Here is a 17,988-nt window from a genome sequence, read left to right as displayed (position 1 = left end):
CGTGGCCGTCCTACCACTGCGAATGGCCCAGTCAGCTAGTGTGACCAGCGCAGATGGGGGGGGGGCGCGGCGGGAGGTGGATGAGTCACAGACACAGAACTTACCTGGCTGGCGGGGATAGGGGCCGGGGGTGGGGAGGGGCAGAAGTCGGGTGGGGAGAAGCGCGGGCAGCAGCTGCCTGGATGCAGACTGGCGGGAACTTACCTGTCCCTCTCTCAGGGTCCAGACCCAGAGCCCAGACCGGAGTCTGGTCCGGGGCCCAGCAGACCAGACCACCCCCCTGGTCAAGGGGGAAGCCTGTGTGTGTCTGTGTCCCAGCCCAGCTGTAGCAGGCAGTGGCCTCTGGAGACACTTACTGGACTGTGCTGTGCGGGCCTCAATGGTGGGGGTGAAGACGCCCACCCCCATCTCGGAACGGGCAGCCAGCTGGAAGTGGTACAGTGTGTCAGGCTTCAGGTCCTCTAGAGTGTAGGAGGAGGTGGGGTCGAAGGTCACCTTGTGCTGGAAGAGCAGGGAGCACTCACTGACTGCTCGGACCCCAAAGGTCCCTCAGATGCTGTTACCCAGCACGGGCTGTAGCTGACCCCTCTGGACCCACTGTGGCTCCAGGTCACAAGGCCACCTGGACCACACAGGGGATTTGGCGCAGCCCATGCCACAGATACCTCACCGACTACACGACCATGAACGCCTGATACAAGGGCCTCTGGTGGGGAATTTGAGGGCCCTGCCATTGCCACGTAAGCCACAGGCCCCAAGAGACCCAAGGACAGACCTGGGGACCCTGCCCCCAGCACAGGCGTGACAAAGACTGTGGATCATATGGGCCACGTGAGCCCCAGGGCCCCAGGGAGGAGGCAGGGGTCCTGTGTCCGTATAACTGGAGAATCCAGAAAGCCGGTGTGCGTGAGCCCCCCATGGACAGAGCAGCCCTCCTCCCTCTCTTGTCCCCACCCAGCACTCACCTGCTGGCCTTCATCGTCTGCTGCCCAGTATACCAGCTCATACTTGACGATCCGCTCCTGCGGGGGCAGCAGCCATGACAGCTGGATCCTGGTATCCGATTCTGCCTCTGCCTGGAAGTCCGCCGGTTGGGCAGGCACTGCAACACCCCCATGCCACGCGCTGTGAGCCTCACCTGTTCCCCTCAATGGCAGGGGTGCCCAGAGAAAGGAGGCAGGGGAAGACGCCCCTGGACCCCTGTACTGCATCCCCAGCGACCACACACATGTGGAACGCAGGCCCCCAGATCCCTGGCTGGAGGGCAGGGGCCCCTGCCACAGGCTTGACCTCCCCGGCCCCCGCTGCTGATGCCCAGCTGGCGTGCTGCCCACGCCTACCTCCCTGCTGTGTCTTGACCTGGATGGTGGGGCTGGGGGGGCCGTCGCCCACAGCAGTGAAGGCCAGCACGCGCAGGCTGTAGGTGATACCAGGCAGCAGGCTGCCCACGGTGGTGAGGAGCCCCGCATCTGTGTTGTGCTTGTGCCAGGCGCTCAGCGGGCGGCGGGAGTCAGGGGTGTAGTAGACGCGGTAGCCCCGCACCAGGCCGTTGGGCTCCTCGGGTGGCTCCCACTGTACCAGCATGGTGCTGGCGCTCAGCATGCGGGCCTGCACTCGGCGTGGGGGGCTGGAGGGCGCCTGCTCCCCCGTGCGGGCCCGCACTGCCTCGCTGGGCGGTCCCCGGCCAATGCTGTTCACCGCCAGCACGCGGAAGGCGTACTCTGAGAAGGGGCTGAGGCCACCGATGCTGTAGCGGGTGGTGGCCACGCCGTCCACCTCCTGGAAGGGCCCCTCTGTGCCTGCCGCGCGGTACTGGATGCCGTAGTAGGACACAGGCTCCGAGTTCCCAGAGTCCCAGGTCAGGGTGACACTGGTGGCGGTGGTCTCTGTCACCACAAGGTCAATCGGAGGTTTCGGCAGAGCTAGGAACAAAGTGGGAGGCTCAGAGCTGCCTGAGGTCATGACCCCAGAAACCAACCCTGCCTTTGGTATTATCCAGAGTGTGGTCAACCCCTGTAGTCCACCTTGAAGAATGGCCTGGAAAGCTCAAGGTGACCTCTAGGGGCCCCACCTAGCGGAGAAGGGTGACACTTGCCAGTGCGCCCAGGGGCCTTCAGTCATCTAGTGTCTGCCTGCACTGTTTCCAGAACTCACTGGAATCCCTCCACACCCAACAACAGACCCAGAGGTGGTGTGGCCTGACCACGTCTCGTGCAGGTGGGAGGCACACAGTCTGGAAGGTGCAGGTCTGCCTCTGGGGGTTGCCTATGCTCACCTGTGGCCACTCACCTGTAACTGGGGCTGGTGCCTGTGAGAGAGGTGCCCAAAAGAACAGCCTGGATTTTAGAAAGAGTGATGAGGCTGCTGACCCAACACCCCTATGAGTTGGCTCAGATGGAACATGGAGCAGTCCCAGATCTACAGCCAACCACTCAACAAATAATTACCAAGTGCCTACTGGGTGTTGGGCACTGCACTGGGGCTGAGGACACAGGGTCACACAGCTGGGTCACAGCCCTGCTCTCGTGGAGTTTACGTTCTAGGGCAAGTGGAAAGCGCCGAGTCCATAATCATGACTCTGGGACATGAAAGGCCAGTGGAGAGAGGGTGCTGAGCCAGAGAAAACCCATGAAGGCCTCACAGAGCCGAGACCTGGGCAGGAAGAGGACCAGCATGGAGAGGGTGCACAGAACTAAGCCAAGCCAGGCGGAACTAAGCCGAGCCAGGTACGTGAGGATTCCGGTTTTAACCCTAAAAGTAATGTGAAGTCACTGGAGGGCCGTTTCTTTCAGAGGGGTGAGATCCTGCTTTATATTTTCAAGAGACCATTCTAGCTGCAGAACAGAGGATGGCTCTGAGGGGGGAGTGGAAGCAGTGAGTCTGGAGGGGTGTGCGTGCCCGTCCCAAGGGCTCAGGCAGAGAGCCCACGTCTCCTTGGCTACTCTTTCACCGCATCCTTGTCAGGGGGCTGGTGAGCCTGAGGGTGTGGCGTGTGGTGGCTAGGGGGCCGTGCTGCGGCATCAGGGTCCAAGTCCCTGCTCTGTCATTCACTCCCACATGACCCTGTGCCTCAGTTTCCTCCTCTGTACAAGGGGAACAAGAATGCCTACCTCCCAGGGTAACACAGAATGAACAGGGTGATCTGTGCTTGCCACCACAGTAACTGCCCCCAGGACCTCAGTACCTGTTGGCTATTATTACGAACACCAAAAATCAGAGAAACCCCTCTCTCTGCCACTGAGGGCCGGTGGGACTCCAGGGGGCACCCAGGAGAGGACAGTGACCCCTCGACCCCAAGCATCCCCACAACGGCCATATGCCCCTGCCGCGGATGCTGGGACCGACCTCCTGTTGCCCTCTGCGATGGGGCAGGCCCCAGGCCCCAGCCGGTTCACATGTGGTACTCACCTTTCACGGTAACCTGGGCCGTGGCCTCGATCATGCCCAGCGAGGAGATGGCCACACAGGTGTAGTTGGCAGAGCGCACGACGTTGCTCAGCTCCAGCACGTTGCGGCCCACCGGCATCTCATCCTCCTTGGTGAGCTCCTCGGCCCCCATCATCCACTTCACGTAGGGCATGGGCGCGCCCACCGCGACACAGGTCAGGTTCACGCTGCCGCCCGGCATCACCTCCTGGCTGCTGGGAGGGATGGAGAAACGAGGAGCCACACGGCGCACTGCGGGAGGAGGGAGAGAGGCACTCACCGGCCGGGCAAGACACTCAAGAGGATGCAAGGGCAGGGGCCCCTCATCCAGGAAGCCCCCCTCGTCAGAGCCAGACCCACCTCAGAGGCAGGTGGGGCAGAGTCCCTGGCCCCGGCTTACACCCTCCCATTCCACTTTTGGGCTAGGAGTAGCCCCCACGCTCAGAGACTGGAAAACGAGAGATTCCATAAACAAGCTCCCGTTTTACAGCCTAGGAAACTGAGGTCCAGCAAAGTCCTGCTGTCTGCCCAGGGTCACACAGGGACTCTGCAAGGTTCAGGTCTCAGGTCTACATTGAGGGCTCATCAGGGCCACATTCCAGGTCATCTTCCAGTGTTGCCCCCCACCCGCCATGGGTCTCCTGAAGGGCTAACTGGGGCACCAGTGAGAGAAGTCCAGGCACTGGAGGGTGGAGGACCTCAGAGTGGACCTGGGGCAGGGCAGAGGGGCTGGCCGGGAGGGGCGTGGCCACCTTCTCTGGAGTCATTGCCTCCACGACCAAGCCACAACCAGAGGGAAGAGATGATCTCAGCCATGCTCAGGGCACAGGCTGGGAATCCAAGGGAAAGGGCCGCCTCCTGGAAGGGGCTGGGCAGGGCAAGGGACCAGGGCGGGCCAGGGATGTGGTCCGCGGGCAGGATGGGCATGACGATGGCAGTAACATGATGAGGGCGCCGAACAGATGGCTTTCTGTGCCAATGAACGAAGGTCTCAAGGGGGAGGCTGGCTGTACCTGGCCAGGACCTCTGGCCTTGGACGTCCCAGGCCAGAAGCCGTGCTGAGCTTCCTAGGCCAGCGTGCAGCCTGGAACCCCCCTCAAAGTTGCAAGCTTGACACAAACATTTGGAACATGCAGAGGGAGGGCAGTCAGGTGCAACCTAGCAGTGGGCAGGCATGCTGGGCGTGCTGACGGGTCATGCAGCTGGGGGACCGTGGCCGAGGTGTGTCCTCCACGGGCACCCCTACAGACAGGGCAGTGGGAGGCAGGCAGTGAGGCTACGCAACCGAAAGGCACTGCTGAGAGTGCGTGTAGGTCTCCGAGGACCCACGCTGGGGAGCCTGGCATGCAGAGGACCCGTGCCGTCACAACAGGGGCACTTCCACTGTAGGTTCCAGACTCTGCTGCTCGGACAGCCTCAGCCCACCAAAGTAGAGCTGGAAGTAACTCCAGAAGCCACCCGGTCCAACCTCTGACCTCCCTGCACAGGGTGGTCAGGCTGTGGCCCGGAGACTAGACATCCAGGTCCCGTTAACCCACTAACTTCTCTTCAGACCCAGAGGCTACTGCTCCCACCAGTGCCTCTTCCACCTCCCTCTTCCGTGGCACTGCTGTATTCACTGCTTTCTTCCAGGACCGGTCCTCCACTAACAGCTAGCTCCAGTCTGTTCACATCAGCTGTCTGTTAAAAACCCTTGCCTGATCCCCTCAGTGAGTCCACAGGCTGCACAACTGGACCCCCCACTTGGCTCCCACCTCAACTGGGTCCCACACTGCCTTAGTCCGAGGCCTCTGGACAGAACCACCAAGCAAGCCATCTGTTCCTGGCATCATGGGCCGAGTTCCCTCTGTGCCCACTGGGGTCCCAGTGTGTCTCATGGACACCTGGTGTTCTACCTTGTAGAACTGGCCTCCTCATTTTCTTTAGGGGAACCTCTCCCCGCCATTCTTGTTATGTGGGACATGTGACCCAGATCCGGCTAGCAAGATACAGCCTTTGGACTTTGGCAAAAACCACGAGAACAACTTTCTCTCTATACCACAGCAGCCAACCTTAGAGCCTTAGAGGAACTGAGAGCCACCTTTCATAACACAAGGGAGAACACGCTTGAGAACAAAGACGTCAATTGTGGAGAGCAGAGCTAAGAGACAAACCCAAAAGCCTGATCAAACTGTTTAAATATCTGGATCCAGCCCTGCCTGATGCCAAATCTACTTCTACAGATTTTAGTTTGGTAAGACAAGAATCTGCTTGTTTTGCTTAAGCTGATTAAGTCAGTTTCTGTCACTCGGCCCAATGCTGGGAGTCCCGGAACAATGACAGCATGTTATCCGTAGAGACATCTGCATGGCAGACAACAGGTAGATACTGGGTATGGCTGGCAGGAGGGACCCATGACAAAGAGCACCCTTTGAGCATCCCTCAGATGGCACAAGAGTGAGACCAGGAGGCATGGACACTAACATCACCCAGCCTCGTGCTGGGTGCCATCCTCGAGCTCTGGAGCTGGGCGTGGGCTGGCGGGTCATGGGAGGAGAAGCCCAGGCAGGCAAGTCTGTCTACTGACCAGGCCCAGGCCTGCCAATGAAGGGAGGGGTCCAGCATAGCCCTGGCTGGAGCACAAAGGCACAGGGGCACAGCCTTAACCGATCAGGTCTTTAATCTCAGCCAGGGGTGGCCTGTGAGCTCTTCGTTCATGGGCATCAGAACAGGCTCAGCGAAGGGAAACCACTCCTGAGCTCCTACCATGTGAGGAAGGTTTCCTTGCTATAGATCCCATCACCTCCAGACTATAGGCAAGGGAACAGACTTTTAAAGACTGATACTTTTAAGTAACATGCCTGAGTTCATGTATTATCAGGAGGGCGTCAGTGGGATGAAAAGCTCACGCCCTTTTGAGGCCTGGCTGATGGGATGGAAAAAAGACACACATGAGGCTCTATGGAGAAGCTCCTGGGCTTCTGGGTAGCCAAGGCTGGCAGAAGATATTCTCCAGCAGGCAGAAGGATGGGGCTTAGAGAGCCTGTGCCAGGAAAGGTCATGGCTGCAAGTTTGACCCTGGTCAGTGGCAGAATCTTGGGGCCTGATTAGTACCTGGACAGAAAAACAAAGAGCCCCAGGGAAAGGAAGTAGGTTCTTGGCCAATAAACCTCGGGTCCCAAGCTAAGCAGTGTAGAAAGCTGATAGGACCGTACCCCAAGTGGTCCCGGAAGGGTAAAGTTTTCTGTTCCATGGCCTGGAAACGGAGGCCTTTCAGAACAAACGCTGGGAATAGCTTTGTTTTTAGTTTTATGTTTCCTCTCCTACACGCAGGTAGAAGAGAGAACCCCGGGAGCGAAGGATGAGTTTGAGCAGTCAGAAGCCACCTTTAGGGGCCCCCAGCCTGGAGACTGCTGGGGACGGCACCCCAGACGCATTTGCTAGAACACTAGGCTCTAGGCACAGGCGAGGCATTCTGGAGTGAGATCTCCTGCAGCTCAGGCTCACACTCCCTGCAGTATGAGTGAGGTTAGAGTAGGTCTACAGAGGGAGGGTGGGGGCAGGAGATCCTGAGTGCCGGTGGGGCCCTGCATCCCAGACCTGCCTGGACAGTCACCCCCATCCCAACAGCCGGGTGTGGCTGCCACCTCCCCACAGCAGCCCCACCGCCACCCCTCCCGCTGTCCCAGACACCAGGCCTCTGAAAGGGGCAGAACTTGCCCTGGACCCGGTCTATTGCCAGAAGCAACAGCAGGGAAGAAAGATCCAGGGCCAGGGAAAAACGCACTTAAGGTCTCATCTTGGGCTTCAGCAATGCTGGTCTACTACCGTTCTCCGTGTATCCTCAGTGCTGACGTTTTATAGACAATTTCTAAAACAGGGCTCTGCCATTTCTGGATTATATTTCAGCTGTAACTTTTAAGTCTAATTATTTGCGCTGACAAGCCCGTATAATAGGGCGTTGTGGCGCCGGGAGGCATCAGCATTCAGTGGAGTGACAGCCTGATCGCAGGGGGAGGGAGGCCCAGCAATCTGCATTCGCTCGCAGGAATTTCTCTGATGAAAATAACACAACATTAAGGAGGGGATGAGGGGCAGGATCCACTGTATCAAGATAAAATAACTCTTTAATAAATAACCTTGTGGCTGCCGCAGAGCAGTAATTAAATGCCGGCGCACTCGGCACACAGTTTTAAGTAAAGCTGGAAAAATGTAAGATGTAATTATCAGCGCCAAACAAATTACCAGCCCGGCAAATCCCCCTGGAATATTTAGAAACTCATTTCTGCCTTCCCGTTAAATATTTGTGTACGTGCTTTATTTTTGGTGGGACCAAAGAGGGGGAGAAGAGGAAGGGATCAGGGTGGTGGGGGAAGGGGGGCAGGGGGAGGTGGCTGAGGGCTGGGCTGTCTCTGCTGATGACTGCTTTCTGAGCGCCCCAGCAGATCCGCCTGGTCAGCGAAATGGTATAACCGAAATGCCCCAGAGTACAGGAGTGCGTATGGATGGATGCTCAGGGCTGATACCCGAGCTAAGGCCACAGCCCTCCCCCCGACTGGCTCCCTTCCCCCTTCTGGAGGAAACCCAAGCCACGGAGATATGATGCAGAGAGGAGCAGGTGGCGAAGTCTGCTCCCTGGGGCTCAGCCTAAAGTCCAGTGGACAGGTGCGTCTCTTCTGACCACTTGGACCATGTGATACAGGAATGACCGCTGGCCCCGGCTGCCAGCCCCAAGACTAGGGGTTGCAGTCTGGCTCTGAGGGTGGGGCTGAGAACTGAGCTAGAGCAGGGTCTCTGGGGGCCCTTCCCAGCTGGGACATCCTCTGGGCTCCCGTGTTGGGCCCAAGTTGCAATCAACGGTCCAGTCTGGTATGAGCTCCCTGAATGTGATGCTCAGCACCCAGCACAGGCCTGAGGAAACAAGAACTGGCTGGGGGGGGGGGGGTGCGCAGGTGGGCAGATCTTTGCTTGGCTCCGCTTAGGGAGGTAACAGACAAGAATGTAGATTTCCTTCATGCCTAAGGTAATGCCACCCAGTTGCGCCATGGACACCAAGCTTCATGAGGCAGACTGGGGCTGGCCACCCCATTGAGCTTGGTGGGGACCTCAAGGTCAGGGCAGAGCTGTGGGACTCTTGTCCTATGCTGCAGGACCTTGAGGTATGAGCTCAATCTAGATCAGGCTTTTCCCTTCATCTTCCCAGCAGCTGCAGGTGAGCTCAGGCAAAGGCGGAGTTTAGGGGACCAGGATGTGGAGGAAGGCCCCACAGGCACGTGTGACGCACTACCGCTCTCAAGGTTGAGCCCCACCGGGAACAGACAGCTGGCCCAGCCCAGGCGTAACGGCGGAGTACCATGTCATGTCATGCACCATGCCCGCCTGACCGCGCCGGCAGAGGAGCCCAGTTAAGGGGACATGCAGACACGTGGCACATCAGGGACCCAAGCAGCAGAGGCATGCAGGGCAGGGGGCCTGCCCACCCACCCCTAGTCCTGCAGGCCTGCCGGCCCAAACAACGCAGAGCAGAGCCTGACTGGCGGGCAGGCCTGGCTGGAGCGAGCCCGAGGGAGCTGACCGAGCCCGCCGGTCCCTACTGACAGGAGCATCCCATCGATGGGCGGACTGTAGATGGATAAGAAGTGAAAAGGACCAACCTTCTCGCTGATCTGAGAGATGAGAGTTTGGGTTGATGGCAGAGTGCGATGAGGATGAGGAGGGAATAAAAAAAAGACAAGGAGAAACACAGAGAGAGTAAAAACAGGCCAACCTTCATCTGCCCACACAGCACGGACACGAGACAAGACTCTTGTGCCCCACGCACACGCACGTGCACGCGGACCACGCAGCTCACGAAAGACTCAGGACTCATGGAGGACACGGTGGACTGGGCTGGGTCCCACTGGCAGGTGCCAGGATGCCAAGGGCGGGACAGGGAGGGCTGGAAAGGGAGCACAGGTGGGCCCCCATGCCTCACACACACCCCACGGCTTGACAGACCCAGTGAGCTGGGCTGTAGGGTCGGGGCCCCTGCAGCCCGCAAACCCACCAAGGCACACGGGCGGCTAGATTCCCACCACCTTGAGGAAGCCCCACACTGCACGGCACCAGCGTGAAGAGCTGGTCTGGGCACCTATGTGGAGAAAGGCTGTGGAGACACCGCCCCATTTAGAGACAGCTGTGGCCAGCGGCCAGCTCCCTGCAGCGAAGAGGGACGGTTGGGGGCAGGTGGGGCATGGCCACACCCTGGCCCCTGGCAGCTCTGTGTCCTGAGAGCGGGAGGAGAGAGACGCTGTGGAGGGAAGGAGAGGGTGAGTCACGCGGAGAGGGAGATGGATGGTGACACAGAGAAGCTGGTCCGCCCAGCCTGCCTGGGCCTGCTGGACTGCGGGTGGAGCTGTGGGCAACCGAACAAAGGCAGATGTAACTGGATGGCGTATCCCCCAACGGCTGTCCTGCCAGCAGCAGCAGTCACTGGCCCCCAGGTGCTTCCCGTGCGCCCGCCACGGTGCTGGGAGCGTCACACGCGCTGTCCTGTTACATGTGGCAGTTGCAGGGGGGACAGAGGAAGGATGTGAGAAACTGAAGACAATCCCAGGAGGAGATGTGGCCTTGAGCCCAGTGAACACAGTGAGAGAAGAGGGAGATGGAGAGAGATGAATGCTGGTGGGAGGCTGTCCATCTAGAGCACCGGTTCCCAATGTGAGGGTGGGGAGAGAGCCTCCCAGGTGACACCAGGCAAGGGATGGCGATGTTGTGGGTTCTCACGTCCAGGGGCGCTGCTGCCATCGGGAGACCAGAGGAGCCGCTACACATCACACGACCCCCAGGAGAGCCCCACATAACTAAGAGTCATCAAGACCCAAGGGTCAATGGTGCTGAGGCTGAGAAACCAGGGCTGGAGGCCACAGGGGCCTGGATATTGAGGCTCCTGACAGCTGGTGCCCACTGGAGGGCAACAGGCACCTGCCTGCTCTGGAAGCTGCTCTGAGGGCAGCAGGTGGGCAGGCACTGGGGGACTTCACCACAGTTGGTCCACTCACAAGCAGCCTTCGGGACAGAGCCGGTGGCCAGCAGGGGAGAGGCGGTCTCAAAAGTTGCTGGGGCTAATGGGCCCTGAGCACCGCTGGGGGTGGAACGCACGGGCTTTGCTAGGACTGCAATGAGGAGCGGTGGGGACACCAGAGGCAAAATTCCTAGCAACTAGCTTTCTAGGTGTCTCCAAGTCTCATTAGTAAGGCCTGTCCTGGGGCTACGGGACAGGGCATGTGAAGCTCCTGGCAAGTCGCTCTGGACAAAACAGGGCAGGGACAGGCACAAGTAGAGCCTGGCTATCAGGCAGGTCTCAGGCACAGAGACTTAGGACTGGCCCCGGGGACGTCAGGGTCCACAGGAACCTGGAACGGTCCAGGGGTAAGGAGGCAGGTCTTTGAGAAGGGCTGTCCCGATGGCTCCTCTCTAGGATAGGACTTGTCAGCCCCGTGTGCCTGTCAGAAGCTCTGCCTGGAGCAGTGGGGGGAAGGCTGTGCACATCACAGTTCCCCTCATCTTGGCCATCTGTGGGGGCGGGGCTCTCAGGCTCCCCTCCCCCGGACTCTGCTCTGACGCTGTTCCTTAAGATATGCCCTGGGGCCACTTAGGCGAGCCTGGATGGGCAGGATACTTCACAAGAGGGCCAGTGGGAGCCTCCCACCCTACACCCCCAACTCCAATGAAGTGTCACCCCTGGTCTCTGAGACACAATTTGCCCATCACCCAAGGGGCTGGCAGCCTTGGCCTCTTGGGAACCTGTGCCCTGACACGGAGCAGTTCCTCACCAACTACATGGTTGATGCCTAATTCTCTCCACCCTGTCTGACCAGGTGGCCCTAAAGAGCAGAACAGGCAGTGGACACTGCTGGCTGGAGAGGCAGACGGTCCCCTCGAGAAGGTACACTAAGCACTCAGCGTGATGAAGTCATCGCTGCAAAAAAGCTGCGTCCACTTTCCTCTTCAAATCCCCTGAGAGGAGACAGTTTCACTCGTAATGAAGTCCATCTGTGCAGGAGGGCTAAGTGACAGGGATGTGGGGGTAGGAGGGGCTCTGGGCCCCTCCCATGCACTGTGCACACAAGACCCAGCATGTTCTCAGGAAGGGGTGAGTGGCCAGCTTTGGTCTCCCTTGGGCCGTGAGCCTAGCAGACGCTAGACACTCCAAAACAGCCCCCAGGCCCTCTCTGGTGGGTCCCTGGGCTTGTGAAGACACAGGATCCTCCAAGTCTCAGGAAGAAACACCTGAAGCATGGTAGATGCTCACCTGTAGGGGCTCACAGCAGTCTCGGACTGGCCTTCCCTATAAGAATCCTGGCTGGTGACAGAGCACAGCTGCCTCCTCCTCCAGGAAGGCTCTGCACAGACCTGGCCAGAGGGCAGGCTCACTTGGCCTGGAGTACCCCCCTTGCTGGGGTGGGCAGACTTGAGGAATGCCAGGGAGGTCTGCCCATGTTTACATACAAACAAGTGTGTTCGCTTGTGTGTGCGTGCGCGCGCATACACACACACACACACACACACACACAGTGAAAAGTCAGCTTGGAAGGCTCTAGACTCCCATGGGGCTCTGGGCCCACGGGGCAGGACCTATAAGAGATACAAATGCTCCCAAGAGCTGCTGTGTCCCACAGGGCCTGCGGGGAAGGAAGGCAAAGTAGCGGCGGACATCGGGAGTCTGCCCAGTGGGAGCAGTCCTGGCTGTCCTTCCTGCGGCAGAGAGAGGCGGGGAAAGGAGAGCCTGGGCAGAGGGCAGCCCCCACTGCCTCCACTGAGGGCTCCAGACGGCATGCCCAGCAGGGCCAGTTCAGCTCCATGGAGACAGGGCTGGGTGCTGCCCTCGTCCTTACCTCGCACATACAGGTTGGCGGGGGCCGAGTAGCGAGTGCCTGCAGAGTTGGTCGCCACACACTCGTACTTGCCTTGGTCCGACTCCTCGCTGCTCTCAATCTGCAAGGCACCTGCGGGGACACAGCAACAGAGATTAGGCCTGGATTGTGGGGAGGGGTCTCGACGGCATTTGGGCTTGTGTTGACCAGAGGCTGAAGATGTTGGGGCCACACCTGGGCACCAGTGTTGCCTCCAGGAAGCTCTCCCTGATGAGCCCCCGGCCTCTTGGCTGGAAGCAGGCGTTGCAATCGGGAGCACAAACTGCCTGTCCTAACCCCTGCAGTTTCGTAGAGCTTGTTGGCTGGGCCAGGGTCTCCATCCCATCCCCCTCCAGCTCCATGGAGTGTCCAGTCCTGGACTCCCCATCCTGGAGCCCACTGGCCAGTAAGCATGCCCATACGTGCTCCCAGACCTACCGGCCCTGCCAGGCAACGTGGAGCCAGGCGTGGAGGGGGCGCAGCCTGGATCCCCGCTGGCCTGGGAGCCGCGAGCACACGATGGGGCTCACTGGGAATCGGCTGCCCAGGAAGGAAGGAGCTTGCTCTGGGGGGCTGGTATCTGGCAGCCTCCGCTTACAGCGCCCACCCCTATCCCTCGGGCGCCGCCCATTCCGGCTCCTCTCCTCAGCCTGGTCCTGCTAAAGTGCTTCGACCCACCGCGGCTGCTGCATAATTCAGGAGGCTAATGGAGGCTGCAGCTCCCACTCGGGCCAGTGCCCTGAGGGGCTGCTCTGGCCGCAGACGGACAGACAGGAGCCAGGACTGGGGGGGGGGGGGCGGTGGGCAGCTGACAAGGACCCTCCGGCAGATCCAGGTAGGGGAGCCCAAGGCAGCAGGGGGTCCGGGGGGTGAAACCACTCGACCTGGCCACCCCCAGCCCTGGCAATAAACACCTGAAAACACTGTTCTTGAGAGCACACCAGGCAAGCCATCTAAGACAGTAACACCCCGAGCCACAAGCAATACCCCCTCCCTGGAACAAGCCGACAGACAATCAAACCCACACAGGACAGTCCAACGGACATTGAATCACCCCACAGCACATGGCCTGACAGAAAACCGCCACCTGCACAGAACAGCCAGAGTGACCCTAACAGCCCCTTCCTAGGCCTCAGACTGGCTGACGCTCACCACACCCACAAAGGACAGAGACAGAACCTGTTGGACCCCACTGGACTGGCCTGGATAAAAGCCATAGGAAGAGTTCCAAGTCACACTCTCATGGTCCACGCCCCAGGGGAGGTGCACCATGGGTCCCAGCTGCAGCCCCTTCACTGCCTGACACCCCTCTTCCGCACCAGGGCAGCAGGAGGGGCCCTGAACACACAGGGGGCTGGGGCCTGGGGGTAGAGGAGGGGCCTGCCAAGGCTTAACCTCGATGCAGGACAAAGGGCTGGCTTGCTCTGTGGTCCTGGTTTCAGCCCTCCCCACCGGCCATCCGGGAGCATGAGGGCCCAGGGCGCAGGCCAAATATCCATCTTCTGCAAGAACAGCCCCGATGGGCACCCAACAGGTCACGTGTATGGGATGGATGGACGTTGTTACAGAAAATGTTCCTTCAAGCAAGTGGGGTTGGGCCTCTGGCTGGTGTGTGTGTGGGGGGGTGTTGCACTAGGTCAGCTCAGCTGGGGAGGGAGGGGAGACCTGGTGGCCAACGCCACAGGCAGGGACAAGTGGTGGAGTAGACCCCTCCCGGGGGAGGAGGCTCCCCTGTTGCAGAGAATTGGACCTGGTGGGGGACCCAACACAGCCCCTGAGCCTGGATCCACACAGAAACCCCAACATGTGGAACCAACACCACAACCCAGTGGTGGGGACACAAAGAGCTAGTGCAGGCTGACAGGATGGGTGGGGGGTCTGGAGGGTGAGTCCCTCCTTGAGGGTAACAGACCAGATACCCTGCAGGGAGGCAGCGGCTCCTCTCAGCCCTGAGACCACCCTGGCCCTGAACTGAGGGACTAGATGTGCTCAAGGATGCTGAGAGAGGCATGAAGAAATGAGGTGAATACGATCAGTCCAGAAGCAACTGTCTTCCAGTGGGCCTGCTCCGAGCCAGATGCTGCCCGGACCCTCATCCCCTCCTCTAAACCTCGTGACTAATGAGGTGGGCCCTGGCCCTTATTTAAAGAGGAGGAAGCAGACTTCTGAGAGAGGGATTGCTTCTCTGAAGGCCACGCCAGCGAGTCAAACTTGCACCCGGATCTTTGAGTGTCCAGAGTGTGCTTTCTGAAGCCTGGGGCCACAGGACTCTGGGGTATGAAATCAGCCAGGGCGGGCAGGGTGTCTGAGCTAGTCACGGTGGACCCTGGTTATTCCCTGTGTCACTGCAACACCTACACTGGAGTCTTCCGAATGCTCCTCCTCGTGTATGCTGGGCCACAGGGATGTATGGGCAGTCCTCACCCTGCTCTAGGGCTAGGATGTTAAGGGAAGTCAAGCAATCATTGAGGGCCCCAAGAAATAGGGGCTTCTTGGGAGGAAAGGCGAGGCCCGGTCACACTGCCCCAGCTCCTGGGAAGACTCTCCGTCTGTGTGGCTGGGCTTGGGGCTCAGCACTTGGCTTCCCCATGGGAGCGGACAGGGTCCCTTCTGTGGGGTTGGCCTGAAAGGCTGGGGAAGCAGGGCTTGCCATCCCCAAGGCAGGGCTCAGTGGAGTTTTTCTACAGTCCAGACTTGCAATGGATGAGTCCACAGGAGGGAATGACCGAGAGTGGAGGTGTGTGGTGGCCGGTGGTGCTGAGGGGACTGGAGCTGGAGATGAGGAGGCTGGAGAGGTCAGGATGGGGATGGGGGAGGTGACGGACTGGACGGGATGGAGTGGTGGTGACGGCAGTGGCGTGGCGTGGCGTGGCGTGGCGAGATGCACGGACAGCATTCTTACCTCTGATTGGTGAACCACCTGGCGAGGTAATTTGAATGCAAATAAGATCAGAGAGAAGCATTAGTACAAAAGGAAGGAAAGCCACAAAAAGCCAAATCAGATCAAATAAAACATGAGAAAGGGCCTTAAATACACGGAGAAATCGAGGCCTGAGTTAGACCGACACAGGTGACAGGTGCGCAAGCGCCAGGCTGAGCCAGGCTGAGTGCAGGTGAAGCGGTGTCCCCCGGGTCACAGGCACTGCTTGGAGGCAGGCAAGGGTGGGGGATGAGGCTGAGGTCGTGGGGCCAGCGGTAACCGGGATCAGGAAGATGGAGCCAGGGCTCCTGCAGACCGCGCTGGCTGAGGTCAATGAGGGGAAAGGGAACAAAAAAGGGAGCAACTCCACTCCTCAGGGGCACCCCAGCGTCCCAGGTGGGCACGATTTAAAAACAAAGCACTTACCAAAACAAACCAAGTTAAGCACACAGTAGGGGCTAAAGGAAAGGCTTGTGTAGGCCACCACCAGGCCAGGTCTCCTTCAAGCAGACACACCAGCCCAGCCCCACCGGGGGACTTGGGGAGAACTCACAACCCAGTGACAGATGCCCCGCAGAGCCCATTCAACCCAGATAAAAAAGTGAGTGACTACTAAGCTTCCCCCCAAACTGACTGGTGAGAGCCAGAGGCCAGGGCCTCCCCCTCACCTGGTCAGGGCTACAAGCCCAAAGGGCCAGACACATAGTCTCCAAATGCCCAGTGCAGGGCTGCTATGCGGTCCGAACAGGGGCCTCCTCTGAGGCTGTGCTCAGGCCCCATCTTCTACCATGGCCTCATCCGCAGGAGCGATGAGCCGATGGGGGGCCCTGAGTCCCGTGCTGTCCACCCTGCCCCTCTCCCCTCTCTGCCTGTTGCAGGAGAGGGAAGTATGTCAAGAGACAAACAGTGATCGCTCCCTCATCGACCCTGATGACACCTGCCTAGGAGGCAGTATCCAGGCCCACACAAGAATGATGAAACAAGCTGAGGAACAGTAAGTGGCTTCCCCAAAGCCCAAGGTCACATGGCCTGTGAGTGACGTGGCAGGAACTAACCAGGTCTGGTGCACAGCCTTCCCACTGGATCAGGCTGCCTCATGTAGACACAGAAGTTGGAGAAGGGGCAAAGGCAGGTGCTGGGACCTGGGCTGGGTGTGGAGGGGCTGCAGAGAGACTGGGAAAAACCATTATCACAGTGATCCCCCAGGCATGATCCTCTAGGGACCATGACTGTCCCCAAGACCCTTTCAGAGGGTCCACAAGGTTGAAACTATTTTCATGACACTAAGAAGTCATTTGCCTTTTTCACTCTAGCTCTCTTATGAATATACAGCGGAGTTTTCCAGACACTCCACGAAGTGTGATATTGCAATACACCAAATGTAGAAGCAGACATGAGAATCCAACAATCTTCTATCAAGGCCCCAATTAAAGAGATTTGTGAAAATGTAAAACAATGCCACTCGCCTCACGAGATGTTTCTGTTTTAGAAAACATAATTATTTTTCTTTTAAAAATGCTATTTAATATGTAATAGATTTTTAAATTATTTGAAAATTTCAATATCTAAAACTTTTCTCAACGTCTAATATGGTTAATACTGATGGATAAAACCTACGCCAACAGAAGCTCTTTGAGGTCCTCTAATATTTACAATCAGAGGTCCTCAGACCAAAAAAGTCAACAACCGCTCGCTGATCTGCTTTTACAGTGTAGGCCCGGCCTGGGAGGGGGTGGCGGGGTAAACAGTCCAGGACTGGTCCCCTAGCTTCTGTCCTCTGCTCTCCCAAACCCTAACCTGCTGTGCGACCAGTCTCTGGACCTCTCTGAAGAGTCACTTCTCCACCAGACTGAAAGAAGAATTCACCTTACCATGTCACAGGGTGGGTGTGGGAGACTGGAGGGGTCCAGGAGTCAGTAGGAGTCAGCGCTGCTCCTGAGACGGGCCCGTGTGCTCGGGCCAAAGGGAAACTCTGACCACGCACTGCCTGCATGCCCTCCTGCAGACCCAGTAGAGAGATGGGGCGAGTGGGAGGACACGCTCTTCTGGTCAGAGCTGGGCCGTCCAGCCAGCGGGGTCGGGGACAGCAGCCTTTAGGCCCCCCCGGAGTCTGCTCCGCGCTTGGCTCTGTGTCCCATCTGCCAGGGCCAGAGGGCTCCCCCCACTGCAGCCAGATGCAGGCACCTCTGCTCAGGCCCTGTAGTCTCAGCTCAGGTGTCCAGAGGGTGTGCGAGGAGATTGCACTCTGGGGGAGAGTGTGGATGTGGTCAGGCTGTCCTCAACGGCAAAGGGATGGCGGCTTACATGTTTAGGCCATGGGGATGAGCGGAGCACCGGAGGTCTCCGCGGCACCCTGTCTGGGCTTGGCCAAGCGTGTGGGCCACCAGCTCCTTTCAAGACCTGGAAGTGACTCTGAGCCCCACTTGGAGATGAGCCTCCCCTTGCTGCTCTGGTGACACCGCCTGCTGCTGACTTGACTTCCACTCTCCCTGAGTTTGTCTCCAGTCCTCTGCGCCCACCCTGGGCCTCAAGTTCAAATTCCCAAGAGGCTCTGTAACAGTATGTCATGTCACTTTAGTGAGGAAAACACCCATGGAGCAGAGCTCAGGCCTGGGCGGCTCTCACAACAGCGGCCCTTCTTTCCAGCTCCTGTTTCGGGGGCCGTGCCCTGTGTCGTGGGCTGTAGCTCAGCCTGCAGGTGCCTGATAGGTGCTGGGGACAAGTCAGGGAGGGTGTGAGGTCGGGAAAGGACAGGACTGTGGCACTCTG

The 17,988-nt window shown here is 58.9% G+C and overlaps 1 protein-coding gene across 4 annotated transcripts in view; it reads right to left on the bottom strand.

Annotated features, from left to right (window-relative positions):
• The window catches only part of PTPRF (protein tyrosine phosphatase receptor type F), an 86,616-nt gene that overhangs the window by 28,185 nt on the left and 40,443 nt on the right, over nt 1–17,988 (bottom strand). For all 4 annotated transcript variants that reach the window (XM_059374433.1, XM_059374436.1, XM_059374434.1 and 1 more), the window contains exons 7-11: nt 12,282–12,392; nt 3,409–3,678; nt 1,341–1,922; nt 966–1,102; nt 357–501 (exon numbers count right to left, since the gene is read on the bottom strand). In XM_059374433.1, coding sequence (XP_059230416.1) covers nt 357–501; nt 966–1,102; nt 1,341–1,922; nt 3,409–3,678; nt 12,282–12,392 — 1,245 coding nt within the window. The remainder of the gene's footprint in view (nt 1–356; nt 502–965; nt 1,103–1,340; nt 1,923–3,408; nt 3,679–12,281; nt 12,393–17,988) is intronic.

Source organism: Mustela nigripes, chromosome 14 (genome assembly GCF_022355385.1).
Source record: "Mustela nigripes isolate SB6536 chromosome 14, MUSNIG.SB6536, whole genome shotgun sequence".
NCBI classification, from domain to species: domain Eukaryota; kingdom Metazoa; phylum Chordata; class Mammalia; order Carnivora; family Mustelidae; genus Mustela; species Mustela nigripes.
Note: the sequence above shows the minus strand (reverse complement) of the source record. Positions and strands in the feature narration are given on the sequence as shown.